Raw genomic sequence first — 25829 nt, forward strand, 5'->3', positions numbered from 1 at the left:
GTTTATATCTGATCCTGCTATTGTTTAAAAAGTAGAAAATAGTGGCAAGAAGTTTTGAATAAAACTCACATGGAAGGTCATTGGTCATTCTTATTCTCAAAAAGATCACCTATTCAGACCAATTCATTCTCTGTCTTTGAAAGCTGTCCAAATGTCTCAAACAGCACTGGAAGCTTTCACAATAGATTTGGGAAATCCCGCTTTTGCTAGTAGAAATATTTTATTCCAAGAATCAGGCAAGTTGAGCTGTCGCCACAAAATTTAACAGTTTCTGTTCTAATACTGGTCGGTTATAAGAGCAATATTTATTAATTTATTGCAAAATAGCCAGCCTTCATAAAGGATCAGAAGTGTTACTTGCTACTCATCATACATGTCCAATCCATGAACAAATCTAAGCCAAGGCCTACTGAACTTAATTTACTGTTGTTGTTTTTTCCCCCAAAAAAAATCTCTCAGTGATTGAACATTCAAATATTCTAATGCAAATGTTGTCTCTTTTTCACACTACTGGAGATTAAAAGCAAAATCAATAGAACCACCATCATCCCCTGCAGGTAACTTACTCTTCAGTTGGTTGCTCCACATATCATAACATGAGGCAATTAAGAGCTTTTGTCATTATAGTCTTGACCTCAGTAAATAAAACTATCTTGCCAGTCAAAGCAAAAGTCAATATTTTAATGTACTGAATTATTGCTTCTTTGGAGACTGAGATGAGGACTCAATTTGCTTCACAGTAAAGTTAGCGTTAAAGGAATGCACAGGGATGCTGTCATCTAACACGGTCTCTCCTCTTTAAATTTCAAAGATAAAACTAACCATTCAAGATGTTTTCTTTTAAAAAGAAAATCTCCTGTGAGGAAACATAAATTATATCATATCTTATGGACTAAAAAAAAGTACATTCAAATCTTATGCAATAAGAATTTTTCTAATCTCTAGGTTTGTATCTACACTGGTAGACAAGGTGATGAATCCCATTACCTTAGGCCATTGAAAAGAAAGCTGTCTACAGCCTCCAAAACAGCATCAGGATAACAGAACGTGGCAGATGATAGGGTGAAGACAACATCCAGAGGCATCTGCTAGCTGGAGTGGGAACATTCTCCATGCCAGCTCTGGTGCACGCAGCCTGAGAGCTGCCTACCAATTGCCTGTGCAGGGATCGGATCTGTGCTGTAGCCCAGCAAACATGACCTGCAAGCAACCAAACTCAGAGGAACAGAGGAGGTACTGCAGGTTGCTTCTCCAGCAAATGCAGGGGCCTGGAAGTACAGTCTCTCCACACACACCCTGCATCACTTCTATTTCTCCATGGTGGTATCATCAACGTGGTGGAGCAGCAGTCATTATCAACAGAAGAGGGGCTTAGCAAGTGAAGTTGGAGGGAGAAAGCTATGTTGTTTCACACTGGAATATTTTGAAATGAAAGCATGAGACTCAAAAAGGTAAATTCTGAGGTGTCCAGAAGGAAGAGATTTTTACATTGTGTTGTGAATTTAAAAAAGATAATAGGTTTTGAAAAATTGTCAGCTATATTACAAGAGAGCACTGAAATCAAACAAAACAAAACAAAACAAAACAAAAAACTAAAGAAGTGAGATTTTCACATCATGTGTTCCATAAGTATTCTTTGTTTTCTAGAAGAAAAAAAAATGTTGTTATTCCATTTTTATACATAAGAAATTTGGACACATGGATATTAGTCATTTTGCTAAAAGCCAACGTTTGAGTTAGAAAAGGCAACAGAATTCCTAAATGTTCCTGCTTGTACCTTACTTACAGGTTTATCTTTAGTCCTTAAAGTCCAAAAGCCTGTTGTATGTTACCATACCAAGTCCCAAATATAGCATCCTTGACAACAAGCTGGAAAATATGGAAACAAATTTATTCCTAACTAAACCAAGAATGAGTTTGGTCTCTGGCATTCGGAAGAAAATAAATAAATAAATAAATAGAACTTGCATGCACTTCCATTTATTTGAAAGTTAAAATACAAGAAGCTCAAGCTGTTCCTATTCAAGCTTCTGCTTTGTGTTCTAAAATACCCATTTTAGTGACATTTCAAACCATAAAACATATTTGTGTGGGAAATAGATGACTAATACTGTCTCTACAAATGACTGTTAAATTTTCTGTTGAACTTCAAAATCTAATTGCCATTGAATGCACTTTAAAAATCTCTGGCTGAAAATAGTCCTAATATGGAAGTTTCTTTCCTAAACTAACTTAACTTACACGATCAAGTAGAATAGCACTAATTTCAAGTTTCTGAGGAAACACAGCTGAAAGACAAAAGACAACACAACAACAAAGGCAATACAGTTGTAGCTACTAGCTTATATTTAAAAATACATAATCTTATACACTGTATAGTGTAAAATAATGTGCTTTCTTGTCTGCTGTGCAACGCTGATTTTGTAATCTAACTTATATGAAAAGCTGAAAGTAGTGCTGTGTCACCTAAATGACCCAACAATGTAAACATAGCATAAATGCTATCTTAACTTGACAGGCAGAGCTAACTGAGAACATAGCCACCGGAGGCTGTGTGGTAAAGATGAAGTGTGTGACATTTAGGTCACATCTTTTTTGAATCCCCTCTCATCACCATGCTAGCCCACAGTATATAAATACCAATTTATACTGCTAGAGTGACATACCAATGTATTGGGTTTATGTGGCAAGGTTTTGGTAGTGGGGGGCTACAGAGGTGGATTCTGTGAGAAGAATCCAGAAGCTGCCTCTTGTCAGATGAGAGTCAGTTTCAGCCAACTCCAAAGGGGACCCGCTGCTGGCCAGAGCCAAGCCATTAGCAATGTTGTTTCTGCCTCAGTGAGAGCATATTTAAGAAAAGGAATATAAAACTTTTTTTTTTTTTTTTTTTTTCCCTAAACTCTTAACTTCCAAGATTAAATAGAATAGCACAGCTGGGAGAGAGGAGTGAGAACCAGCCCTGCAGACCCCCCAGGTCAGCACAGCAGGAGGGCAGGAGCTGCTCCAGGCACACAGCAGCAGTTCCCCTGCGGCCTGTGGAGGAGCCCCCGGTGGAGCAGGTGGACGTGGCCTGCAGGAGGCTGCGGCCCATGGAGAGCCCCCGCAGGAGCAGGCCCCGGGCCGGAGCTGCAGCCCGTGGAGAGGAGCCCACGCAGGAGCAGGGGAAATGGGGGGAGCTGCCGCCCACCCGTGGGGGACCCGTGCTGGAGCAGTTTGCTCCTGGGGGATGGATGGACCCCGTGGTACGGAGCCGTGTGGGAGCAGTTGTTGAAGAGCTGCTGCCTGTGGGCAGCCCCCGCAGGCTCAGTTCGGGAAGGACGGCATCCCGTGGGAGGGACCCCACGGGGAGCAGGGGCAGAGAGTGACTGTGAAGGAGCGGTGGAGACAAAGCATCGGGGGCTGACAGCAACCCCTATTCCCTGTTCCCCTGCACCACTTGGGGGGAGGAGGTAAGAAGAGTGTGGATGAGGGAAAGGTATTTTTTGTTGTTGTTGTTGTTTTCTTTGTTTTTAGTTTCTCACTGCTTTAGCTTGTTAGTAATAGGTTAAAAATGACATAAATCTCCCTGTGCTGAGTCTGTTTTGCCTGTGATGATAATTGTCGAGTGATCTCCCTGTCCATATCTCAATCCCTGAGCCCTTTGCATCGTATTTTTCTCCCCCTTTCCCTTTGAGGAGGGGGAGTAAGAGCTGTTGTGGTGGAGCTTGGCTGCCGAGTTGAGTAAAACCACCACAACCTCTCTCGCCGTCCTCCACCCTGCTGCCCTCTGCTCAGCTTAGGTAACTGCCTAGTCAATGTCCTGATTTTTGCAGATCCTTTCCATGGGCACCTATCTGCACTGCATAGAAGGGGAGAAGGGCTGGATGCTGTTATTGAACATCCACTAGAAGTTTCTGCTTTTGAAGAACTGAGACCCTTCCTGGACTCATACACAGGTGGATAAATTAGCCATTAAGTTTACCATTATTTTTATAATGAGTTATAGATTTGACTAGGTCACCGAGTGAGCAGCAACTGTTCTCCATGGGCAACTAACGGTTGTAAGGTCCATAACAGCAGTGCTCATTAACACAACTCAGCGTGACAACAGAATATTGATTTTTCCTTTGAAAATATACTTAGGAGTCTTGGTTGATCTCAGAATTTCCTGGGAAATAGAGAGTTCCTGTAAAATCTTCACTTACTTCTGACATTTCCATTGCTTTCCCCCGAATTATATTCCTCCAATCTACTTAATACAGTGATCCAATTGTGTAGGGGACAGGTGGGCCACAGCAATTCCCACAGGTAAAATCTGGAATTAAATTCATGTGCCTAACAATACAGTGCCATCGTATTGTTATTTTAAGACTGTCTGACCTTGACTAAGTTATTAAGTAGGTCCATGATCTGTATGTTTTAAGGACCACACTGACCAGCAGCAGGAACAGTACCAAATAAGGAAGGGAAGAACCGAAGGTGAAAGATCTTTACAACATCGCTGAGCAAAAGCCTCTGTAAAGTAAGCATAGATTAGAGTGACTGGCACCTTGGTGCTCTCCAAATCTCTGTCTAAAAGTGAATGAAAATTATCTTTGTCCTCTTACACATCGAAAAAAAATGATTTACCATAAACTTCTTGGGGAAAAATACCTCTTCTGCTGCTTTATTTCCTGCTTTTTTCTACCGAAATTAATACAAATACAGTGGCAGCTTCCACGTGACAGACGCTGTCATCTACAGCTTTCAGGGCATCAGGATAAAACTGCACTTGTAGGATTCATTTTGGGCCATTTCTTAATATCTAAATGAGGTATAAGTACATCTGATTGAATAATAAATGCTCCTCTGTGCTTCAGTTCCATTATGACTTCTCAATAGGTCCGCTATGACTCATTATAAAAAGCAGCACTCAACCAGAGAAAACTACATGAAACAGATGAGGCTTAATGTTTTCTATAAACCTCATATTACTCTGGTTAAATTAGAGCAGAGTCTGTGTCCCTCCAAAGAGATACCCAGGTCCATGCTTTCAAAGGTGTTAAATTTCTGCACTCCCTCTCATTCCAGCTTTAGTGGGGTTGGACTTTAGGTACCATTGACTAAATTAAATAAACATTTGTATTAATTAGAAAACATGCATAGAAGGTGAGTGGGACATAGTTAAAATGCCAGTGAACTACATGTGACTTAAATTTGTATTCATAACTTTGAATGAGGACATATGCAAACTAGGAATATATTTTTCACTGGGAAACAAGAGTTGTAACCAAAGGAAAAAAATAAAGAGGCAAGCAAATTTTGTAATGCTTGGGGTGTTTATGTGGACAAATAGATGGACAACTACAGATAGAAAATAAAATAATTACTATATTGTGCAAACCTCTGGACTGTAAATCCACTATTCCAGGGCAGGTTGTGTCAGAATCAGGACAATGAATAGTAAATGAGGGTGTATTAGAAGAAAAACTAACAAAAAAAAAAAAAACAGGATCAGAGGAATTATAAGGAATTTCTCATAAGGAATATAAATATAGGGGCACTGTTTACCAAAAATGAAAAGCTTTTTTGACTGCTATGTCACGTTACTTCACAGTGATATGAAATTTGCATTCAATACTCAATATTTCAACATTTCAAATGCTCACTAAAGTACCTAAGTATTCATGCTTGCTTGTTGATCTCTTCCTCTGCTGAGAACAAATTATGGAATACATACAGAAAATAATCATTTAACTGAACAATTTCTGAATTACAAAATGTGTTAAATTATTATATTTGACTTTTTTTTTTTCAGGTGCAATAATATATTGTAGTAGGAAATTTTGTGAAAACGTCAAACATTTGGTAGGGAAGAGGAGGAATAGCAGGATCTGTACAATAAGTTTCAATTTTTGCACAAGCACTAAGTTCATATCTGTCATTATTTAAAACTAAATAATAGAATACAGACTAGCTTCCAAAAATATTTTGCTTTTTGATGGAAAAAATATACACCTACTGATAACCTGTGTTTTATGAGGAAGGTAGATTGTTTTGAAAGTTCAGGCGTTTGTCTCACTGTAATAGAGTAAAGGAAAATGTTAAATAGGACAAACTCTTTCACCCCTCTTAGGTCTTTCCAGGAGTCTATTTGTGTAGTTGCAGATTTTGGGACACTGCCTAACGTGTCTGAATCTGTTTTGATCTAGGGAATTGCCTTCTCCACTTTTAAAAACGATATGCTTAATATACATAGGAGATAAACACAATGCAGGCACCAACAAGGCTTTTTCCCAAAACAAGTCTCCATTTAAAACTTTATTTTTTATGTTTGGAACATCACAGGAAACATAGAAACCTGTAGGCACAAATGACTTAATATCCAGTTTTTGAATAAAATATTTGCTAATGAAATCACAATGACACATTTTTGTGATATCTATATAACTTAATACATATGATATACATACAAAAGTCATGCGTTGTAAAGAGTCATTTTCTCTATATGTTTGAGTGCTAAAGTTCACTGTAGATTTTACGTTTTAAATATGTAATATCTCTTCCATACACTTTAAAGAGTTTATTAGACTAATATCACATCCCCAAAGAAAACACAAAGCTGTGTATTTTCTTTATATTTTTTCCTGTATTAAAAAAAAAAAAAGGATAAGTAATAGCAAAACAAATGTTTTAAAACAGCTGACATATATGTAAGATATGCATAAACTAGTAGTATAAACCAGAATGACAATGCAAGGGTATAAAATATGTTCTCTTTTGAATCTGTGGTCCACGAGTAATATTGCTTCTGTACCGGCCTTGCTTTGATACATGCAAGTCCATGAAATAATTCATGGCTCATTATGTAACAGGAGAGGAATGAACTGGGAATTAAAGGAAATGGATCTTAAGACTAACATTTGGCAGCTACTTGTTTAATTTCCAGCTTTGACACACAATTACTCTTTTCTTTCAATGAGGCACATTCAGCAAAAGCCAGGGGCCAAATTTCAGCCCATAATGTCCTTGCCATCATAACCTTTTTGGTCTAATTCAGATCCCCTACTCTCTACTACCACAAGATTCTTCATCATGCAAATAATTTCTTCAGCTGAAATAATAACTCCAAAAGGATAATTTCTTTATATGGCCTTTTTTTGTTTTGGCTTCTATTGTAATTCCATGCTGGTCTCCTAGAAGTGTACTATGCATAATGACCTTTTGGCACCAGCCTGTTTGCCTCAGTGGTACATCCCTGTCCTTCTGACCTCAGTATATGACTCATTGCTCCCCAAGTGTAGTCCTGCTTTGGATTTTGCAGTTCTGTTAGTGGAATCCAGTGCTGTAAAGATAAGTATCTTCAACTATTTGCTTACAAACAGAGTAAATGTATAAAAATGTAGAAAAGTCATACTAAACATAGTGCTTTTGAATGTTTTGCATCCCTGATCTGGAAATAGTTTGACCTATTGACACACTGAGAAGGAAAAGATGCACTTAGCTGTGTAAGCTATACCAGGCTTCTTTATATGTTTTAGGAAGTATGCAAGAGTCTGAAGAGTCAGTCTGACCAAAGGCAGACAGAGCACTGGATGGGGACTGGGGAGATCTGTTTTTCTACTTTGGTCTGTCACTAACCTAATGGGTACCCTTGTGTGGTTGCTTCCTCTCTTTGTGCCTCAGTTTCATCACCTGCAAAGTTAAGGTAATGATGCTATCCTTTGTGTAAGGTGCTTTGAGACTTATGGAGAAAAAGCAATGCTTAAGAGTCAGGAAATTATTGCTAAGGAAAAGTCTTAGCCTTTTTTCCTGCTCTCTCCAATTTTCTTTTCTAACATCATAAACACCAAAACTTTATCCCCTTTAAAATCAGTAGGAGTTTTACACTTGATATTAATGCTGCCAGGACTTCTTCTGAGTGAACAACATAAATTGTGCTCCTTTCTAGATAGTGCTAACAGCAGTTTTTGCTCAAAGACATGTATACTATCACACTACCTATGAAATATCTGCACTTTTGTTTGGAAAGGTAGAAGGTAAACAAGCAGCAGCTTTAAGAGCAACAAGGTAACAATTCTTAATGTCAATACTGCATTTGAACAGCTATTAGAAGACATTTATAATGCAACAGCATGCATACTACTAATATTAATACTTGACGGCATTTTCTCATAGTATGGTTTTGATGTAAATGTTTCCCTAAAATATGACATTGGTTTTATTATTTCAAAGCAGCTCCTAATGTGCAAATTGTAGCTTATACAATTTTGATGTGTCTTAAAAAAAAAAAAAAAAAAAAAAAGTATGTGCTTCTTTTATCTTTGATGATCTTTGTTATGAGTAGGATACATACTTTACTCATTCATATATTTTTTTAAAAAAGTTTTAAGAGAAATCCAGAAAAGCTCACATTTTTTAGCATTTATCCCCTTTAGAAGATTTTGACAAGAACAGTTTCCCCTGACAGAGTGGTTTGAACCATTTTTTTTATTATTATTTCTATTCTGAGCCTTGTATTGCTCTGTAACACAGTACTGATTGTAACTCTTAATATGCCAAATCCTGTAGTACTTACCCAGCAAGTCTTCTGTTAGAGACTCTTGTGGGTCCTAACACCAGATGTAGGATTTGGCTCTATAAATATTCACAGCAGTTCAAATTGTGTGTTTAAACAGTGAATATAAAACCCTTTAGACAATATAAAGGCAATAAACCTAACAATGTATGAATGCAAAACCATTCTAACTGGAATATAGTGATGGAAAGAAGTTTTACTCAACTAATATGGTAATTTGAACAAAACCTTTCTGTACTACACTGACCCCTCTCCAACAGCATCAACAAGCTCAACAAACTTCCAGTCCGTTTGCAGATCACACTATCTGTTCATTTATTCATCAGCAGTCCTTAAACTGAGTCTTTTCCATAGAGGCTTTTGTACAGAACTCCCCAGCCAGTCCTCCCTGGGAAGTATTCTGTTTGTATATACACACTGTTTTTATTATCTGACATTCTCCAATGGCAAACATCTGCTCTTCTGAAATATCTTGGGGCCAAAAGTACGTCATTCCTGGAGTGATAGGTGCAGAATAGATGATCTCCATCTCTGGCTTTTCCTCATCTTCCAGTTCAAACACTGCATCTTACAAGAAAGACATCTCATGCTGGGGGCGGTAGAGGAAATCCCCATTCCTTCTAACTGTGCTATCCCCATACTTCCCTTTAGTGAGAAATAGTTTATTTGGCAGATCTGAGATTACTTTACGCACACTGCCCCATCAGTCAGTACTGAAAATTGCACAGAACCGTTTGTCCACAGCACTCTTTAAGAGTACGATAACTTCATCCAACATGCAGTTATATGTCGTAGGCTTCTTTGTTGACGTTGGTTTTTATTCTAGCATTATACATTGCCTTCCAGTGCAGTTACATGCAAATACAAATGTTATGATGCTGACTTCCAAAATCTTCCACAGTATGCTAAAGATGAAATTTCTTTTCCTGTGTAAATTATTAAATTAGGTATCCTGGCCAATCTTTTTTTTTTTTTTTTTTTTCAGTTCCTGGTCTTTTTTCACTGATATCTAGAACACACAATTTTTGAAAAATTTTCATAGTAACCACAGTAACTCATTTTTTTTTCAAATTACAAATATTTCTTTCAAAACAGATACCAATCAATAGGGTCTTGTATGGTTGTTTGCTGTCTATAGGTAATATCAGGTAGGTGAGACAGCATGACTGACTTCTGTTAGTGCAGTATCACATGAGCACACACTTGCCTTTCAGCTTCTCTTTCCTTTTCTGTTGCTTGCTTTTTTTGCCATCGATTTGTAAACTCACAGTCCTGCGTTTCTCCAGGTTTAACAGCTCTTGGAATAACTCCTTCACATTGTGGTTCAGCTTGGCAGAGGTCTCCATGAAGGCACACTTCCACTTCTTGGCCATGGCTTCTCCTTCACTGCTGTCCACTTCTCGATTTTGATTCTCATCATTTTTGTTCCCCACGAGCATTATAGGAATGCTTTCTATGTCTCCCTTAATCTGACATATTTGTTCATAGATCGGTTTGAGTTCCTCCAAGGACTGTCGGCTGGTGATAGAGTAAACCAAAATGAAAGCATGTCCTTTAGAAATAGAAAGACGTTGCATGGCTGGAAATTGATGGCTTCCGGTAGTGTCAGTTATCTGCAAAGTGCATATACTTTTATCACAGCTGATCACCTGCCGATAGGTGTCTTCTATGGTAGGGATGTAGCTCTCTCTGAAAGTACCTTTCACAAATCTCAGGACCAGAGAACTTTTGCCAACTCCTCCAGCCCCAAACACAACCACCCTGTAATCATTGCTTTGCTCTGGCATGTTTCTTGGTGTCTTTGTTGCTCAGCTAGAGAGAAAAATCTAGGAAGGAAAATAAGAAAAACAACAACAACAATGACATTAATGCAGGTAAATTCAGGGATTGTACTTATCTTTTCCCAGAAGAGAAATGAATGTGGTGGAAGTGATGACATAATCTGCAATAGTTAAGAAGACTTGTAGTGGGTTATAGAATTATTTATTTCAGTAGTAGCTTTAGGACTTGCAGTCCAGCCTGGAATGGTAACAAAAGACCATCTTCATCACTTCATGACTTATTTGAAATGAACATTGTGATCCTAAGTATTATTCTTACCGGACTAACATCACTAGAATAAAAAGCTACATACAGGAACTGGTATTTTGGCAAGGCCAAGGCCTGAAAAATTATAAAAACTGAACTACTCCTTTGTCATTAAATAAAGTGTCTTCAAATCATCATAGAAAAATTGAAATTCAGTGGTAGATACATGTACAACAGTCAATTACTCTAAATATCTTATCTCTTCATAGTTAGGGAATTTATCTCCAGTGCCACTAGACAACATGCATTCATGGCATGTTAAAAGTATTTGTAGATTATTCAGCAATATCACCAGATTCACTTTGTTTCTAACTCTTTGGGAGTATGTAGCCCAGTTTTATACATTTTTCCATTTTCATTTCAGGACAAAGAGTACAACGTGATAAACCTAGAGAGTTCATGTTCAGTTTGACTTTTCATTCTAATGTTTATTTCACAGCAGATGATATTCAATTGGAGATATGCTATACTTATTGGAAAGGTTGTGAAGGCATCTTCACAACATTTTTAAGTGGTGCATATTTCCAGGCTTGGCAAATTCACATGTCAGCTGTCACTGTGATCTCTGAAGTTAGTGACATTTGACAAAAACTATCTGCAAACATTGTGACAACAAATATTGTCATTATTATTAAATAATAAAAATGGTAAAGCTGTCAGAAGCTCTCACAGGATTGAAAGCTATGGTTGTTTTAGAATTCATTGAAATAAAAGTGAAGATGAATTTGTCCTCCTATCAGTAGCAGCTCATTAGGTACACAGCATGTACAAGTCTCATTTTTGTTTAGTGAGATGTAAGTAAATGAACACTAAACAACTGAACCCTAGGAGGTGAAGAGAGTCTAGGATATACTTGCTTTTCAAGCCAAAACTAGATAAAATATAATATAAATATGTGGGACAAACTGCAAAATGTGGTGCACACTTACTTGTTCTAAGGAAATTGGGATGATTTAAGAAGGAATATTGTAAGTGAAATAGCAGTCTCTTGTCCAAGTGCCCCAGTAGTAGTTGAAGTTGCCTGTTGCAATGTTGCCTAGGTAGCAGCTGATCCAGAACAACCCACAGGGCTTCCTTACTGAGTCAGGAAAGCCTTCAAGCTATTTCTTCACTACAGCTGAAAGAGAGGTGGTGTTGTGGAGCAGAATTTTAGGTTACCATTTTTCTGTGCAGCACAGGGAGAATAGCAGTAATGTTGTAGAGGTACAAAAGTGAGTAGAGCCCCAGTGGCCTTTCCCCAGTTGCCAGCCCACACTGAATTCTGTATTTCTCCATCTTCAATGCTATTGCTGTCTGCGCCAGTTAGATTAAAATTGTGCCTGCCCATGCTGCACTAATGTTTTCATTTTGCTGTTCAAGCATACCCTGATTTTGTTGTCCTTCTTGTCCAGGGCATCCCTAGTCTTTCCTAATTCTTATGTCTGAGTAAGCTGAAAACATCTGTCTTTACATAATGTGTTGGATGAAGGAATTGTATTTCCTCATCTGCCACACCGTAGGCGGAATAACCAGTGCAACTGGGGATGCTGATCCTGAGGCATAACACAGAGCTGTCACAGCTCTGCCTACCCAGCCTAGCTTCAGGCAGAAGGCAGCTTCACCCCTTCCATCTCTCTATGCTGCAGTCACTTTCACTCTCGGAGACCTGCTTAAATATAGGAAGGAAAGGCTGATAAATAAGGGTGTTTATCCTGAGGCACTGAAGCAAAATTGTTTCCCTCTGTCAGTAGAATTCAAGGAATTGAATAGTCACAGAAAACTCCGGTGTAAATGTTTATATAAGAGGAAAACCCTCTGAGGAACAAGAAAAATGTGCAAACAGCTCATGCTGTTGAGAAAACAAAATCAAAGTAGGTAGCAAGGAATAAGAGATGAGGAAGCTAGCAGGAACCTATTCCACTGGGAATAAGCCTATGCATAAGACAGCTGCAAATGGGCAAACTGAGAACAGTTGTAGAGCTTAGGGTTTTAGGTGACTGCAGAGAATGAGCTACCATGAGAATTACAGGTTAATAATTTCTATGAGCAAGAAGGCAAGAGAGAAGAGCATGGCTGTTTCACCTCTGAAGCAGCTTAAGTGTTGCACAATCAGATAATATGTAGCCTAGAAACAACAGGATAATAAGGGGAAAAAAAAAATTACTATGAAAAACAGTGAAGCATTGTGAGTAAAAATTAAAATTAAAAAGCTGCCTTAGTGTATTCCTTTTGTATTAAACTTCTTGCTCTAAGTATACTCAGAAATCTCCAAGAAAGCTGGCACATACGATTGCCCGAAAGTTAGAACAAATTGCAATGTGACATTTATGGTATAAAGTATTAAGCATTTGAAAAGCTTCTAAGGAAACCTGAAATGACACGGTAACAGTATTCAAATACATAACAAATTGTTGCAAAGAGGGAGAGTTTGTATCTGTAGTGCAGAGAATAGATAGATAGATAGATAGATAGATAGATGAAACAGGAATTAAAGTGTTTAAATTGCAGAAGAAAAGTTCATATTAGACAATAGACACTGATGACCCATGCTTAGCCTGCTGTCTACTATGGTCCCAGGACCTTTTGCTACAGAGCTGCTCCCCACGTTTTGGGCAGCCCTCAACCTGGGCCATTGCAAAGAATTAGTCTGTCCCACATACAGGTCTGTTAATCCTAAAGTCCATCATTTATACCAACATAACGAATAAATATTAATTTATTTTTTGTCCTGCTCAGGAGCTTGGAGCAAACAGCATAGAAGGCTACACAAGGCTTTTTAATAGCATAGCAGAAAGGCTTCCATGGATAATTATTACTATGTAGTTACATTCTCTTATGTGTCTCTGGTCAGAGATTCTCCTGCAGTGAAATTCATTCTGTGTGACTGCTGTGCACTTGCACCCGGTAGTGCATTTGTTAATGTGTTTTATACTGCCCTATTAGGGTATTGACTTTTCTTCATCTTAAAGTACATTGACTAAAACACACAACAAGACAAAGTAAAGTCCACATTGTTTCACCAATTCTTTCTCACCAATGTGGGTATGAAAAAATGAAGTTGAAAAAATTTTGACTTTTCACTTGCATATCTTCTTCCCTTATCCATACTTTGCAAACCTGACCATTTCATATTTTGTACATACAAAGCAGCAGTTGTTTTTTACACTAAAGGACTGACTTATCCATGAGTTTGTGTCTAATCGACTCATTTGCTGCTTTTGCTATGTGTACAAATTACATCAATGAAAATTTACTAGCATCCGCTAAAGTGTCAAGTTTAATGAAACCATCCTCACTTAAGAAGGCAAAGCACTTTTCATCACATATATTCATACCCTTCCTGTTTTAACTGGTCATTTGCAGAGTTCAGAAAGTTACTGCATCTCCATGTACCTTTGCTGACTTAGCTCTGTTTTCTTCAGGTGTTCTCTTAGCACGAGGCCTCAGCTGCTGATCTCTCTGGGCTGTTGACTGGGACAAGGTCTGCTTCCAGTTCAAGCTCAGCTATAGACCTTTACTAGCTGCACTGGAATGCATTCTTTCACTAGCTGTTTCTGACATGCCAGGTAAAAGAGCCAAATCTTTATGAGAGAAGGATGCAGTTTAGGGACTGAGTCTTTTTGATATAAAACTGACCAGCTAATTAGATAAAAAATATCAAAAATGTCCATTAAAATGTTTGAAGGTACCTCACATTACAGGTTATGCAGTCAATAATTTAAACTCTTGATATTCTTTGAGTGACTAATTACCTGTGCGTATGTTATCATCTACTGAATCAGTGCCACCAATCCTGTATTTAGTCACTGCATCTTCATAGTTATCTTCTGCCTTTAAATAGTTTTTTTTGGTCTCACTTGTCTATCCATTATGTTTATGATATGCCCGTTATGTTTGTATTTGATCCATTAATAATATATTAATTCCCTTTCACTGAAGAAAAAAAAAAAAAAAAAAAAGATAGGAAGGCTGAATTCCTACACATTAAATACTTAGGTTTAGAGTAGAGAAAGATTAGAATATTGTCGAGGCTGATGGTGCTAGTAAAACCTTTCTCCTTTGTAAGCACGTAAGAAAAAAGTGTTCATCCTCCAACCACAGTTTTGGCTTTGTTGTAAACGATTTTAACTATGTTGCATTGTCAGAATTCCATGCAATGTCACATGTTGCAAATTTCTATGAAATTGTTTGGCTAGATGGTATGTTTTAGGGTGGCATCCATTTTATGAAAACAAACAAACACAAACAAACAAAACTGATACTACATTTTTTACCTGGAGTCAGAGGCTTTAATTTTGTCTTAGGTGATCCAGTTCTTGAGCTTTTATTGCATCCTACTGAGATGTCTGTCTGATATGCAATACAGCAATTGTTAGGCACTATGTATTAATTTTCTGAAAGCTCTTTTTCCTAACGTTAAATCATCTCATGGTAGTCACTGATAATTAATTAATTAGATAAATAGTTTATTAAGCCTAAGGAGATGTCTTTGTTTGTATTCTCATTGTTCGGAAGAAAATCCAGTAAAGTATGAGCAATACATTTAGTTCAAAATCTTACATTGATGTAAAATAGCAAACTGACTATCTAATCATGACACCACTGTACAAAGATACATGGTGCAAGGTGGAGAATAATAGATAATACAGTTATAGATAAGATGAATTTCAGCATGGTTGCAAGGATGGTGGCAGTTTCATCATGTTGAAGATGGAAAAAATTACATGTTATATACAGAGGGTTTTCATACAATTTTTACTTGTCTGTAAAAAGGCATTTCTGTGGGAATACTTTCAACATATTTGCCAATGAACATGGACATAAACATAGACATAAAGAATGGGGATTTTCCTACTTCTGGTATTTCCATCTATTACAACTAGACTCTTTCATTCTTTACCCTTCCTTTTCTTTGCTTGCTTTGCTTTGTTCTTTTCTTATCAATAGAAATTATGACATATTTGAAGACAAAACAGCTTCAAAACATAAGGTTCTAATGCATGTGTAAAGCACTTTTTTATTCTTATGCTGAACAAAATGTTCTCTGAAAGCCTGCTTCTTGATGATCAGCTAGTGTAAACTGTGATTTCTTCTCTGCAGGAATGTTGTAACACTTAATTTATGTCATCTCTGGCTCTTATGCAGGTGTTGTTCTTGCTATCTTTGTTAGCAGAGAATATTTTCATACTGTTAATGCCTGCGTCAGTGATATTTGAGAAAAGCCTTGGTCACAGATAAATATCTGTTCAAAACATCTCATCTTTTTACATGATATTTATGTAAAACAGGAGGACAGCTGGCCAAGTTACATCTACATAATCCATCCACGCATGGATTAATGGTAGTAATAAGGGTAATTAAAATTATTTGATGCATTCAGAACAAAAATGCTTCTTGAGTTGGCTTTGTCATATCAGAATTTCAGTTTATTTATACACTGATGAATTTATTGCACTTGAATTTCAGTAGCTGTTAACATAAGTATCAGAGACTATCTGGAGGTTGCTGCATATTAGATTAAATAAATAAATACAGGTTAAATATTATTAATTCATACTTGTTGCAACTTTTTAAATACCTTCACAAGACAAAATTACAGGCGGGCATTTTGGACCATAGCTTCTTCCATACAAAAAGAAAGGAAGTCTTGAAATGCAAAAATGTCTTCGAAATAAGCAATTGACTACATTTTCCTTAAGGTATTTATGCAGTGCCAGAAACCTTTAATCCAACTGAGCAAAGATTTCTCTGGGTTTTCTTGTCTCTAGTGCAGTTTGAGCAAAGCGTCTTGCTTTAGTCTGAAAAAGTAATTTTTGCCTACAGCTGTTCCACCTAATGATAACTCTTGGAAGAGCAACTCATTCTTAGGAAAGGTAGTTTCACTGCTTCTGATGACTGATTACTTAAATTAGTTGCTTCCTGGGTCTCCAGCACCAGCACCAGTTTTGTTGTTGTTTCATAGTAATAGTTTGTTTTTTGTTAGTTTGTTTTTTGTTTTGTTTTGTTTGCTAATTAGTCTAAAAAAAATCATGATGGGTGTCCCTCCGAGACTAAAGTTTATGCAGTTGGTCACTGACTCCTGATGAAAATAAACATTGATCTCCATCAACTCTGCACGATGGTAAAAAATAATGCTTCAAAATAAAAGCCAGCTTCAAAATCAGTGAAGACTGATCTGCTTCAAGATTCCCAACACTGAATGGCCAAGAACTAATGTACTGGATTACCAAAAGAAAGCTGCATAAATGTTATGTATTGGCATCATAAATAGGAAATGGGTTCTGCTCATGTGGCCTGTAGGTCCCAGGATCTAACTGAACATTGTTTCTGAAGTCTGCATATATAGCATTCATGTAGTATAAGAGCTCTTGACAGTAGAACAAACATTAACAAGATCAGTAATTTTGGCAGGTCAGTAGATGTAGCAGTTACACGTGATGTGAAAATATACAGGTAATAACAAGTTATGTTGACCAAAGAGAATTCAACTGCTGGACACTGAAAGCAGCTTAATAATCTAAGATCTGTGGGGAAGTTACTAAGTGTGCCCCCCAGAAAAGATCTCACTCAACAGGGCTTTTGGAATTCCAAATTTATTTTCAGAATCAATAAATATATTGTTTGGTGTAACAGGCAGACAATGACAACCAGATGTTCTAAAGTATAGTTTGAAAGAAAAGCAATGCCAATTTAGTACTTTGTACCATTAGCCAGAAGGAAGGAGACCAGACGGAGTTGAAGACAAAATAGTGTCCCCTATGAAAATAATAAGTAAACAAGGTTGCATGTCATAAACCTACCTTTTTTCTCTGACACTGTCTTTATTATAGTATTTACTTGATATTACTTCTGAAAGTAAGAGGCTTAATCAGACATTCTCCTTATTCAACATACTCATAGGAAGCACAAATTCAATCTACAAACTCAGTTTGTTTGAACGGAAACATACAGTTTTAGAGTTGGACTCTCTACCATGACTGAATTTTTTGAATTTGAATAGAAAAGTTACTGTTAAAAATTAATAAGTAAAATGAAAACAGTGCCTCAGTCAGTACAATACTAGATGGGACAGAGAGCAGCAAAATAAAATTGCCATGTGCAATCAGAAAGGAATCAAAGTGGGTGCTTTGGAGGAGTGTGGACTAAGTGATCATACCATGTGCTTTCAAGTATCTAAGAAAGAGAAAAAGAAATGGAAAAAAAAATCTCAGTATTTCAGTGTTAGCTAAATTGTTTTTTGTGTTTGGGGCCAGATTGTCCATTACATTGCAAATGTGTGTGCAGATACAGTCCAGTTACTAAGCCAGGGTATTCACACAGAATCACAGAGGATGGCTGAGGTTGGAAGGGACCTCTGGAGGTTGTCTGGTCCAGTGCCTCTTCCTAAGTAGGGATAACTAGGGCAGGCTGCCCAGGACTATGTCCAGGTGTCTTTTGAAGATTTCCAAGGAGAGAGAGTCCACAGACTCTCCAGGCAACCTGTGCCAGTACACAGCAACCTGCACAGTAAAGAAGTGCTTCCTGATGTTCAGAAGGAACCTCTTGCATTTCAGTTTGTGCCCACTGCACCTTGTCCTGGGCACCACTGGAAAGAGCTTGCCTCTGACCTCTATGCATGTTCCGTATTCATTGTAAATGTATACTTTTTTTCAGGGAGGTTCTCAGAGCTTTAGTAGATTCCATATATACTACTGCCTTAACATAGAGTATGTAGAGTAGTAGAAAGGATAACAGTCTTTCAGAATAATTTGTCAGTTTTCTCCTGTATTTGCAGAAGTGGGATATTGTCTTAAGAACACCTCTTTTAAAGGCAAATGTGCATTTAAAGGAGGTAGAATCCTATTTACTATTCTGTGGTCAGATATGTCATGTTCTCCTCTAGCAAATTGTCATGTTTTTATCATGCCCATGTTGAACATCTCATTTTCCAAAACAATGCCTTTTCAAAATTGTTTGAGCCCCTATAAATTATATCAAATGGATCTAGCAGTTTTTTTTCCCTTGCTAAATCAAAGAAGCCAAACCTATAGTTGTAAGAAAATCTTCACAAGCTCTTTTGACTAATATGTGTCCAACTGAAACTGCTGCAGTAGTTTCACTAGGCAAGAAAGAACTGGAAAGAGAAAGGGGAGAGAATTAGATATGTTTTCTATACGGCCAATATACAGCATTGATGTCTATAACTGAGTTCATTGAAGTAGTGTTTCATGTTGAAGAAGGCAGGACTGATGACAGAAAAACAAATTATGTGGAAGTGTCTATTAATTTCCTTTTCTGCTGTGGATTTATCTGCACAAAACGTTGAAGATGCTAGGCCTCACCCAATATTGTGCTTTGGAGTCAGGAGTATACTTCTTTTGTCTGTTGTGGTCCAAGACCTTTCAGAAGTAGCCCTTTAGTAATGTGTATATACTAATGAACTGGTACCATAAAAACAGATTTACCATATTTGAACCTACTTACCACATGAAAAATCTTTCCCACTTTCACAAACAGAAATGATATCAAATGCCAAGTTTACCCAGGGTGGACTTGTGTCCTACTGGTTGTCACTTTCCAGTAAGTGGATTGGGTAATCTTAAAATTAAAAAACAAAAAAGAAGAAAAAAAAGGAAAGAAAAATGAGAATTTGTTGACTCAGTTACTGTTTAAATTCAGCTTTAGTTTAGACATGTTAGGTACTTCATTGACTTATCTGGTACTGCTTTCAAATTTATAATTCCATATATTGTGAGATTCATGATAAAAATCCCAGCATAGACAAGACAGGTACATATAAATGTATGCATTTACACAGAAGAATGCATGTGTCCATGGAAGACTGGCTTCTGTTCAGTAGAGAAAACTGTACAAAGACCAGTGGCCCTTTTGCCTTTCCTCCATAGTCCTCAATTCCTTAACGTAAATTTGAGAATATTTGTACAAGTCTTCTACAGAAGGAGAATCATCAAGAATCAAGGCTTGCTGATTTGTTCAAATGAATATAGATCCCATTGTTGCCTTTCCTTGCCATACACATAGTGATTGCTATCTTGACTACTGAGATACTTCTGGTATTCTTATACAGCCCAAATAATACCCAATTCAAAACAACGTGGATTAGGTCTAACTGAGATATCATTATCTGTCTTGCTGTCTATGTTGTGCACGGCTAGTCCTCCAAAAACACTACCACCCAATGTAATACATTTTGCAATTGCTTGTTAGGCAAGAACTTGTGAATAGGTTAATGCAGTTGGGTTCAGGACCCAGAATGATCTCTGGCAAGTGATTAAGCAATGCAGTCCCATTGTAAATAAGCTTCCAGGCACTCAGAAGAAATCTGTGGTTCCACCAGAAATTGATGAAAATCAAAAAGGTTGAAAGCCAGCAATTAAAGTATAACTCTGTGGCATGATACAGGAATGACAGATCTCTGACAGGTATTTCTAAATTTTCACAAGATGATATTTGCTATTTAGGGGAAAAATATTTTTCTTTCTCCTGAATTTTCTTTAACAATTAATTTGCAAATCTGCATCTCAGAACTTTCACAAAAATGATTACTTTTCTTACTGAAATTGTCTTTTTTTTTTTTTTAAGAGAAAAGTAATTTCTCTTTAAAAAAAAAAGAGGGTTTGCAGCAATATTTTAGCTATTGGTGGTAGCCAATATTTCATTATTTAAATTACTAACCTTTTCAGAACAGATAAAAGCTGCCAGTCTATATTTTCAAGCAAGAATATAAAAATAAATAAAAGAGGGTGCTTCTCCTATTCTTAACTTCACAGTAATTTTAAGGCAGAACTACTGAACATTTAATAGGTAGGAAACACCTGTAGGCCAGGAATGGATTTGCTCTTTTCATGTGACTGCTTTCTGAAATACAGATTTTAAGGAGTGAAGTTAAAAGGCTGTTATGACTTCATTAACACCTACCCTGATTCACCTGAAACCAATTCCATTACCTCCAGTCAGGGTGAGGGAGATCATATTTCACTGCCATAGCAGACTGCAGCCCAACACAGTCAGAGAAATCAGAGAATTGTTTTTATCTCTTACACCAAAGTCTAACATTCAATTCAAATTGCTAGAGAAGAGGTGCTCCTGAACTCATTGTCAATGCGTCTGTGAGTGGCTGTCTGTCACAGCCTTGATACCCCCTTTTTGACATTTTTCTCGTCTTTCTTTGATACTCATATCAAGGATACAATAATCATACTCATACAACTCATATAATAATCAATATTTTTTTGGCATTTTCTCAAAAAGGTAAAAAAAGGTATGTTCTGTTTCAATTTATGCATACAGTTGCATTGGCACTTAGTCTTTGATCACTGCTTTTGCAGCAATAAGACAATTTTTTTACATCTTTTAGTTTTACTGCAACATCAAGAGTGTAGTGAAAGGATCTTTTTGCTGACACAAAAAATCTTTGGGTGGAAACTAAAAAATAACTATCAAAATAAGCTTTCTTTTTTTTTTTTTTTTTAAATGTTGTCCCTATGAAAACTGTTAATTTGAAAGGGAAAGTAATATTTCTAATATCTATTTACATTTCATAAAATTTCATTTTTCTTCTAGTAGGTAAGACTGATAATTCTTCAATTACGTCTAGTAGCACAAAATATTAAGGGGGAAGAAACAAATATTTGGAAGGAGCCATACATACTGAACCAAATCTTCCAAGTCAAATACTGTTTCAGTTTCTGTATATGAATGGCTTGGTACTCATATGCTGTCTGGAAGCTGAAAGGTTCAAATGTAGCTCATTATTTATTACAGAATAGTTACCGTGGTTCACTGCAAATTGAGAGCAATCCAAAGTAATCATGTCTTCTCAAAAAAAAAAGAAAAAAAAGAAAGTAAAGTATTAGGCTAAAAAGAAAATAAGTGGAAGAAAAGGGTGTATAATATAATATAGAGTTGAATGGGGTCATTCTGCAAGGGCATCTTTGAGCCAGAGTACTTTTTATTGCAATTTTTCTAAAGTAAGCTAAGCCTGAGGGAATAAGGCATACTCCATCACAGTGAAAAGGTGTCTTTGATTTTAACACATGATGAGGAGATCTTCACATGGGCAGATGCAGGTTAGCACAAAAGTTAAGTTATCTGGTGAAACTCAAAGGATACTAAAATCAACACTAGTAACAAACTTCAGAATCAGCACAATCAGTTTATATTTTATGCACTTTTTTTTTTTTTGGATATTACAGACTGCAGTGCTGGTGTAGGATATCATCATCTTGATCTTTCGGGCAGAAGGAGGAAGGAGCCTTGCCTCTGAACTCCAATCATTTTCTGAATAACTCTGCTCTGCACTATGAGAAGAGAATATTATTCAGCCTGATGACCACCAGGGCTTATGCATCTGCTGTAGGACCACAGTGGTGTAAACATAAGTGCAGCACAACTTAGAAAAAAAATATGCTTGCATTTGGCTTTGTTATGGGACATGGAAACCTGTGTTTCCAAAGACATTGACCCATTTGCAAAGAGATTTTTCAGTACAGGCAACATCCAGTGAATAGTTATGTAGCACTGGAAGAGACCTTCTGGAGTATCAAATCCAATTCTTTGCTATTGCAGGCAACCATTTAACATAATCCTTTCCATTGAGTTCCAACCAGAAAACATTCAGAACCTTTTCTTTCTATTAGAGGAACAAGAAAGTAATTTCAGTACCTTGCTGCTCTAATGGTTTGAAAACGTCTAGCCTAAGTGTATTCGCATCCCTTTTATACCCATTTGTTCTTTACTTTTCCCAGAGATGAAGATAAATAATCGTACATTGCAGTCATTCTACCGGACTTTCAGTTCCATGAGGCTATTGATTAGCCTCATGGACCTAGTCTATGTTTGGACAGCTCTTCATGCATGAGCCTCACAAACATTGTGTGCAACATAAGAGAGCACGAAACCTGAATGGATACCCATCTCACAGTCCACGAACAATGGCACAGATGCCATTCCATGAGAAATGGGCACTACTGCGTTTAGTCAGCACAGCTGGATCCCCTGGGGTCAGCTCCTGAAACATGAGTGAAATCCATCAGTTGGAAAAGTAAAGGGGTGGGGGGTGTGGGGGGGGAAGCAGACAAAATAACTATCTGACACAGAATTAACAACTGTGGAATCTGCAAAACATTCCCGGTACAATAAAGTGTAAACACTGGCAAAGGTAAAACAGCAGTCAGTTGTAACAGCTTCATTTATAAGGAAAGGCATGTGGACATACACATCACGTACCTGTAAATGCGTGCATTTATAAGCAGGCATATACATATCCATGTACAATCAGGCACCCGTAAAAGCAAAAGATTAGGAAAATGCTTCAAAAATGAAATACATCAAATCTTGTTGCTCCACTCTGAGCTCACCCAGCTGTGACTGAGTGCTGCAGCATGCAGTACATCCCACATTTTATGGGAAAGACAGCAAGGAATTCTTACCAACTCTGAATTCATGTCACTCAGACACTTGAGAATAGCCCCCCCATTAATTATTTTTGTTTATTCAATTGTGAATGGCAAAATATTCTAAGCAAATAAAATATTTTCTACCTATGAGAGCAATGCTGCAAAGTTGTATTTGTTTCAAAGAACCACCTGGTGTTATTTTATTCTGGCTCAACATTTTTGAGTTCTTTCATCACATAGGGTAAATGTAGCTTTCAGATAAAAATAAAACAAAAAAAAAACAAAAATAAAACAAAAAAATAAAAACAAACAAATAAACAAAATCTCTCTTTAAATCACTGCAATGGCAGCAGTATAAAGTAGGACAAAATTCAGCACATTGAGTTTTAATGAAAAAAAAAAATGTTATGAAACCATTACTAGTATCCCAACAGACAGAAAAATAATGTTATTTGGCTGGTCAGTATGCATATGACCAGCTTCTGCCTTCCTTATCAGCCCCAGCTGATAGCATGCCATGTTCCCTACACACAATAACAACTTGTATCAGATCTTGCAGTCGTAACCCATGCAAAACTCTACTGACTTCAGTGGAAATTTTTCCTGAGTGTAGACTGTGAATGTTGGTCAGAGTAGATAAAAAGACCTCTAATTTCTTTGCAAAGCTATGCTTTTTGAACAAGGCAATGCAGAAAAGCAACAGAAAAAAAAATTACCTGTGAAAGAACAGAATGCTCCAAAAACTCTTCAGTTTCTGCCTGTCATCACACCAACTGTTCGCCCTCTCTGCTGTGGGTTTTCTCCGCCAGAAAGGAGTCCGCGTCTTAATCAGAGGAGCTGTAGCTCTGTTGTCTGCTCCCCTGCCTCACGTCCTGTGCTGGCTGCTGCCTGCGCTGGGGCTTTTGCTCCTGCAGCTACGCTCCTCTCCCGTGCTCTCCTCGAGCGCCTGGGCCGGGGCTGATGCTTTTGTTGGCTCAGCTGCAGCCTCGCTCTTTCTTTCCACTGTTACAGATGGACTGACTCCAGCCTCCGCTGGTGCTCCTGCCTAAATGGCGACTGCACGGCTCATCTAGGCTTTTAACTGCCACCTACTGAATAATTGTGGAATATGTGTATGTATGTATATGTATATCAGCTGTGAAATTCTGGGTTCCTCTCCAGATGCAGTACATTGTCACAATTAAACTTTAAGCCCTCCAAATATTTAGTAGCTCATCACTTAAAGCCGTAGTTTATGTTAACCTGTGCTTATATTTTTTTGTTCTTTACTTTCCTTTTTTTTTTTTCTTCTTTTCTTCCCAGCAGCTAAATATGGAAAAAGCCTGTTCCTTTAACTTTAAAAGCGTACAAAGCCTTTGGTTAATCCCCAGTGGGCATAAATCATCATAGCCCCATTCAAATCAATGGAACTCTGCTGATATCGGCTGAGAAATTCACCCTTTAGTTCCAATATTTATTTGCAAAAGCACAATAGAAATCAAGTACTAAAAACATTCCATAAAAACAGAATTCATCCAACAGAGCTGCTCAAAATTTCAATCACTGGAAGCAGATGAGACAAATTTTTGGTGTGTGGTTTTAGAGACCAGTGTAAAATAGTTTTCTTGGTTTTTATGGTCAAATGAAAAGTAAACAAGTACATTGTTTTTCCAACTTCAATTGTATTTTTTTAATGAAAATCCAAAGACAAGATCTAATACTTCCTTCAGCTGTTTACTTCTAAATCAGCTCCTAGAAATGCTCAGAAAGGGTTTTTCTTTCCAAAGCAGAAGTGGGGTCCAGCTGGAGATGTCCCCCCTCCAAAGGGAAGCTCATGCAGTGGGTCTCTCTGCAGATTCTTGGGGGAAGGTGTGGGGAGATGGTACTTCATAACCCAGCATCAGGGATGTGTAGCACCGTGGTTGCTCTAAGCCTGTAACACATAGCTGGGCTGAGCCATGAAATAAAGGGGGCATGAGGAGTGCTGCCCTGTGGAGGACAGGTGGCATCCAGCACCCCGGCACAGTGGTACTGAAAGTGTTCAATTTTTAGGCTTGCTGTGGCTGCTTAGAGAAGCAAGGGTCAAGCAGTTATCTCACAACAGCTGCCATGGTCTGTCAAATGCCATCCTCGGTAAAGGGTAGCTTTGTTTTCCTTGTTTTCATGAAACATTCATTCATTGTCTTAATGCTTTTGCTAGACGCAGAAATGAAAAGGTTTTTCCTTTACATGTGCATTTTACAGACCTATAAGCATATTAGGATACTGGATGACTTGGGCAATAAGCCCTGAGGAAGTGATCTGTGCTAGGTGCAGGTCTGGTGCAGATTAATCCTGACCCCTGCCTGCACAGGCTCCCAGACAGCAAGCCCTTGATCCGACCACGTGCTGCTCCAAGCCACAAGCCTGCTTGAGCAGCATGCTGGCAAAGCCCTGCCAGCAGTTTTGTCACAAGTCTCAGCAACAATTTAATCCTGTGTGCTCAGAGAATTGGTTAATTAGTATCCTGAAAGCAAGAAGTCAAGGTATTATAAAACCATAATTACTGCAACAAAGCAAAGCTTAATCTATAAACTGTATAATATTACACAGGGATTCAGCCTTTTCTTGTACTGCCTCATGATAGCATGAGTGCAGGATCTGGCCCCACTTATCTCAGAGTCTACAAAGTGCTTCTGTAGTTACAAGCAATGCAGCTTCCAGTGATTTCCAAAAGTAACAGATCTCAGACCTCAGCAATAGTGCGCTTATTACAAAAGTTTCTTTCAACTTGCCTTAAGAAGTGGTAAAAGTACCCGATGAGCATTAGGTTCATGTGTTGTGGCAACTTTTATTCACTCAATTTATTC

At 37.7% G+C, this 25829-nt stretch overlaps 1 protein-coding gene across 4 annotated transcripts; it reads right to left on the minus strand.

Annotated features, from left to right (window-relative positions):
* Nucleotides 1–9557: 9557 nt before the first annotated feature.
* Nucleotides 9558–24045, minus strand: DIRAS2 (DIRAS family GTPase 2). Of its 4 annotated transcripts, XM_035569353.2 has the most exons (4): nucleotides 23718–24045; nucleotides 19067–19180; nucleotides 11554–11741; nucleotides 9558–10362 (listed from the first exon to the last, which is right to left on the minus strand). In XM_035569353.2, exon 4 carries the CDS (start codon nucleotides 10321–10323, stop codon nucleotides 9724–9726), a length of 600 nt encoding a protein of 199 aa, XP_035425246.1. In that variant the 5' UTR covers nucleotides 10324–10362; nucleotides 11554–11741; nucleotides 19067–19180; nucleotides 23718–24045; the 3' UTR covers nucleotides 9558–9723. The 4 variants fall into 4 exon arrangements, with proteins under 4 accessions (XP_035425246.1, XP_035425247.1, XP_035425248.1 ...); XM_035569354.2 differs by lacking the exon at nucleotides 19067–19180; XM_035569355.2 differs by lacking the exon at nucleotides 11554–11741.
* Nucleotides 24046–25829: the final 1784 nt, after the last annotated feature.

The sequence above is a fragment of the Cygnus atratus genome, chromosome Z (assembly GCF_013377495.2).
Source record: "Cygnus atratus isolate AKBS03 ecotype Queensland, Australia chromosome Z, CAtr_DNAZoo_HiC_assembly, whole genome shotgun sequence".
In the NCBI taxonomy this organism is placed as follows: Eukaryota; Metazoa; Chordata; class Aves; order Anseriformes; family Anatidae; genus Cygnus; species Cygnus atratus.

Coding starts and splice junctions, on each gene's coding strand:
- DIRAS2 (XM_035569356.2), bottom strand. CDS start 10,323: ATGCCAGAGCAAAGCAATGATTACAGGGTGGTTGTGTTTGGGGCTGGA.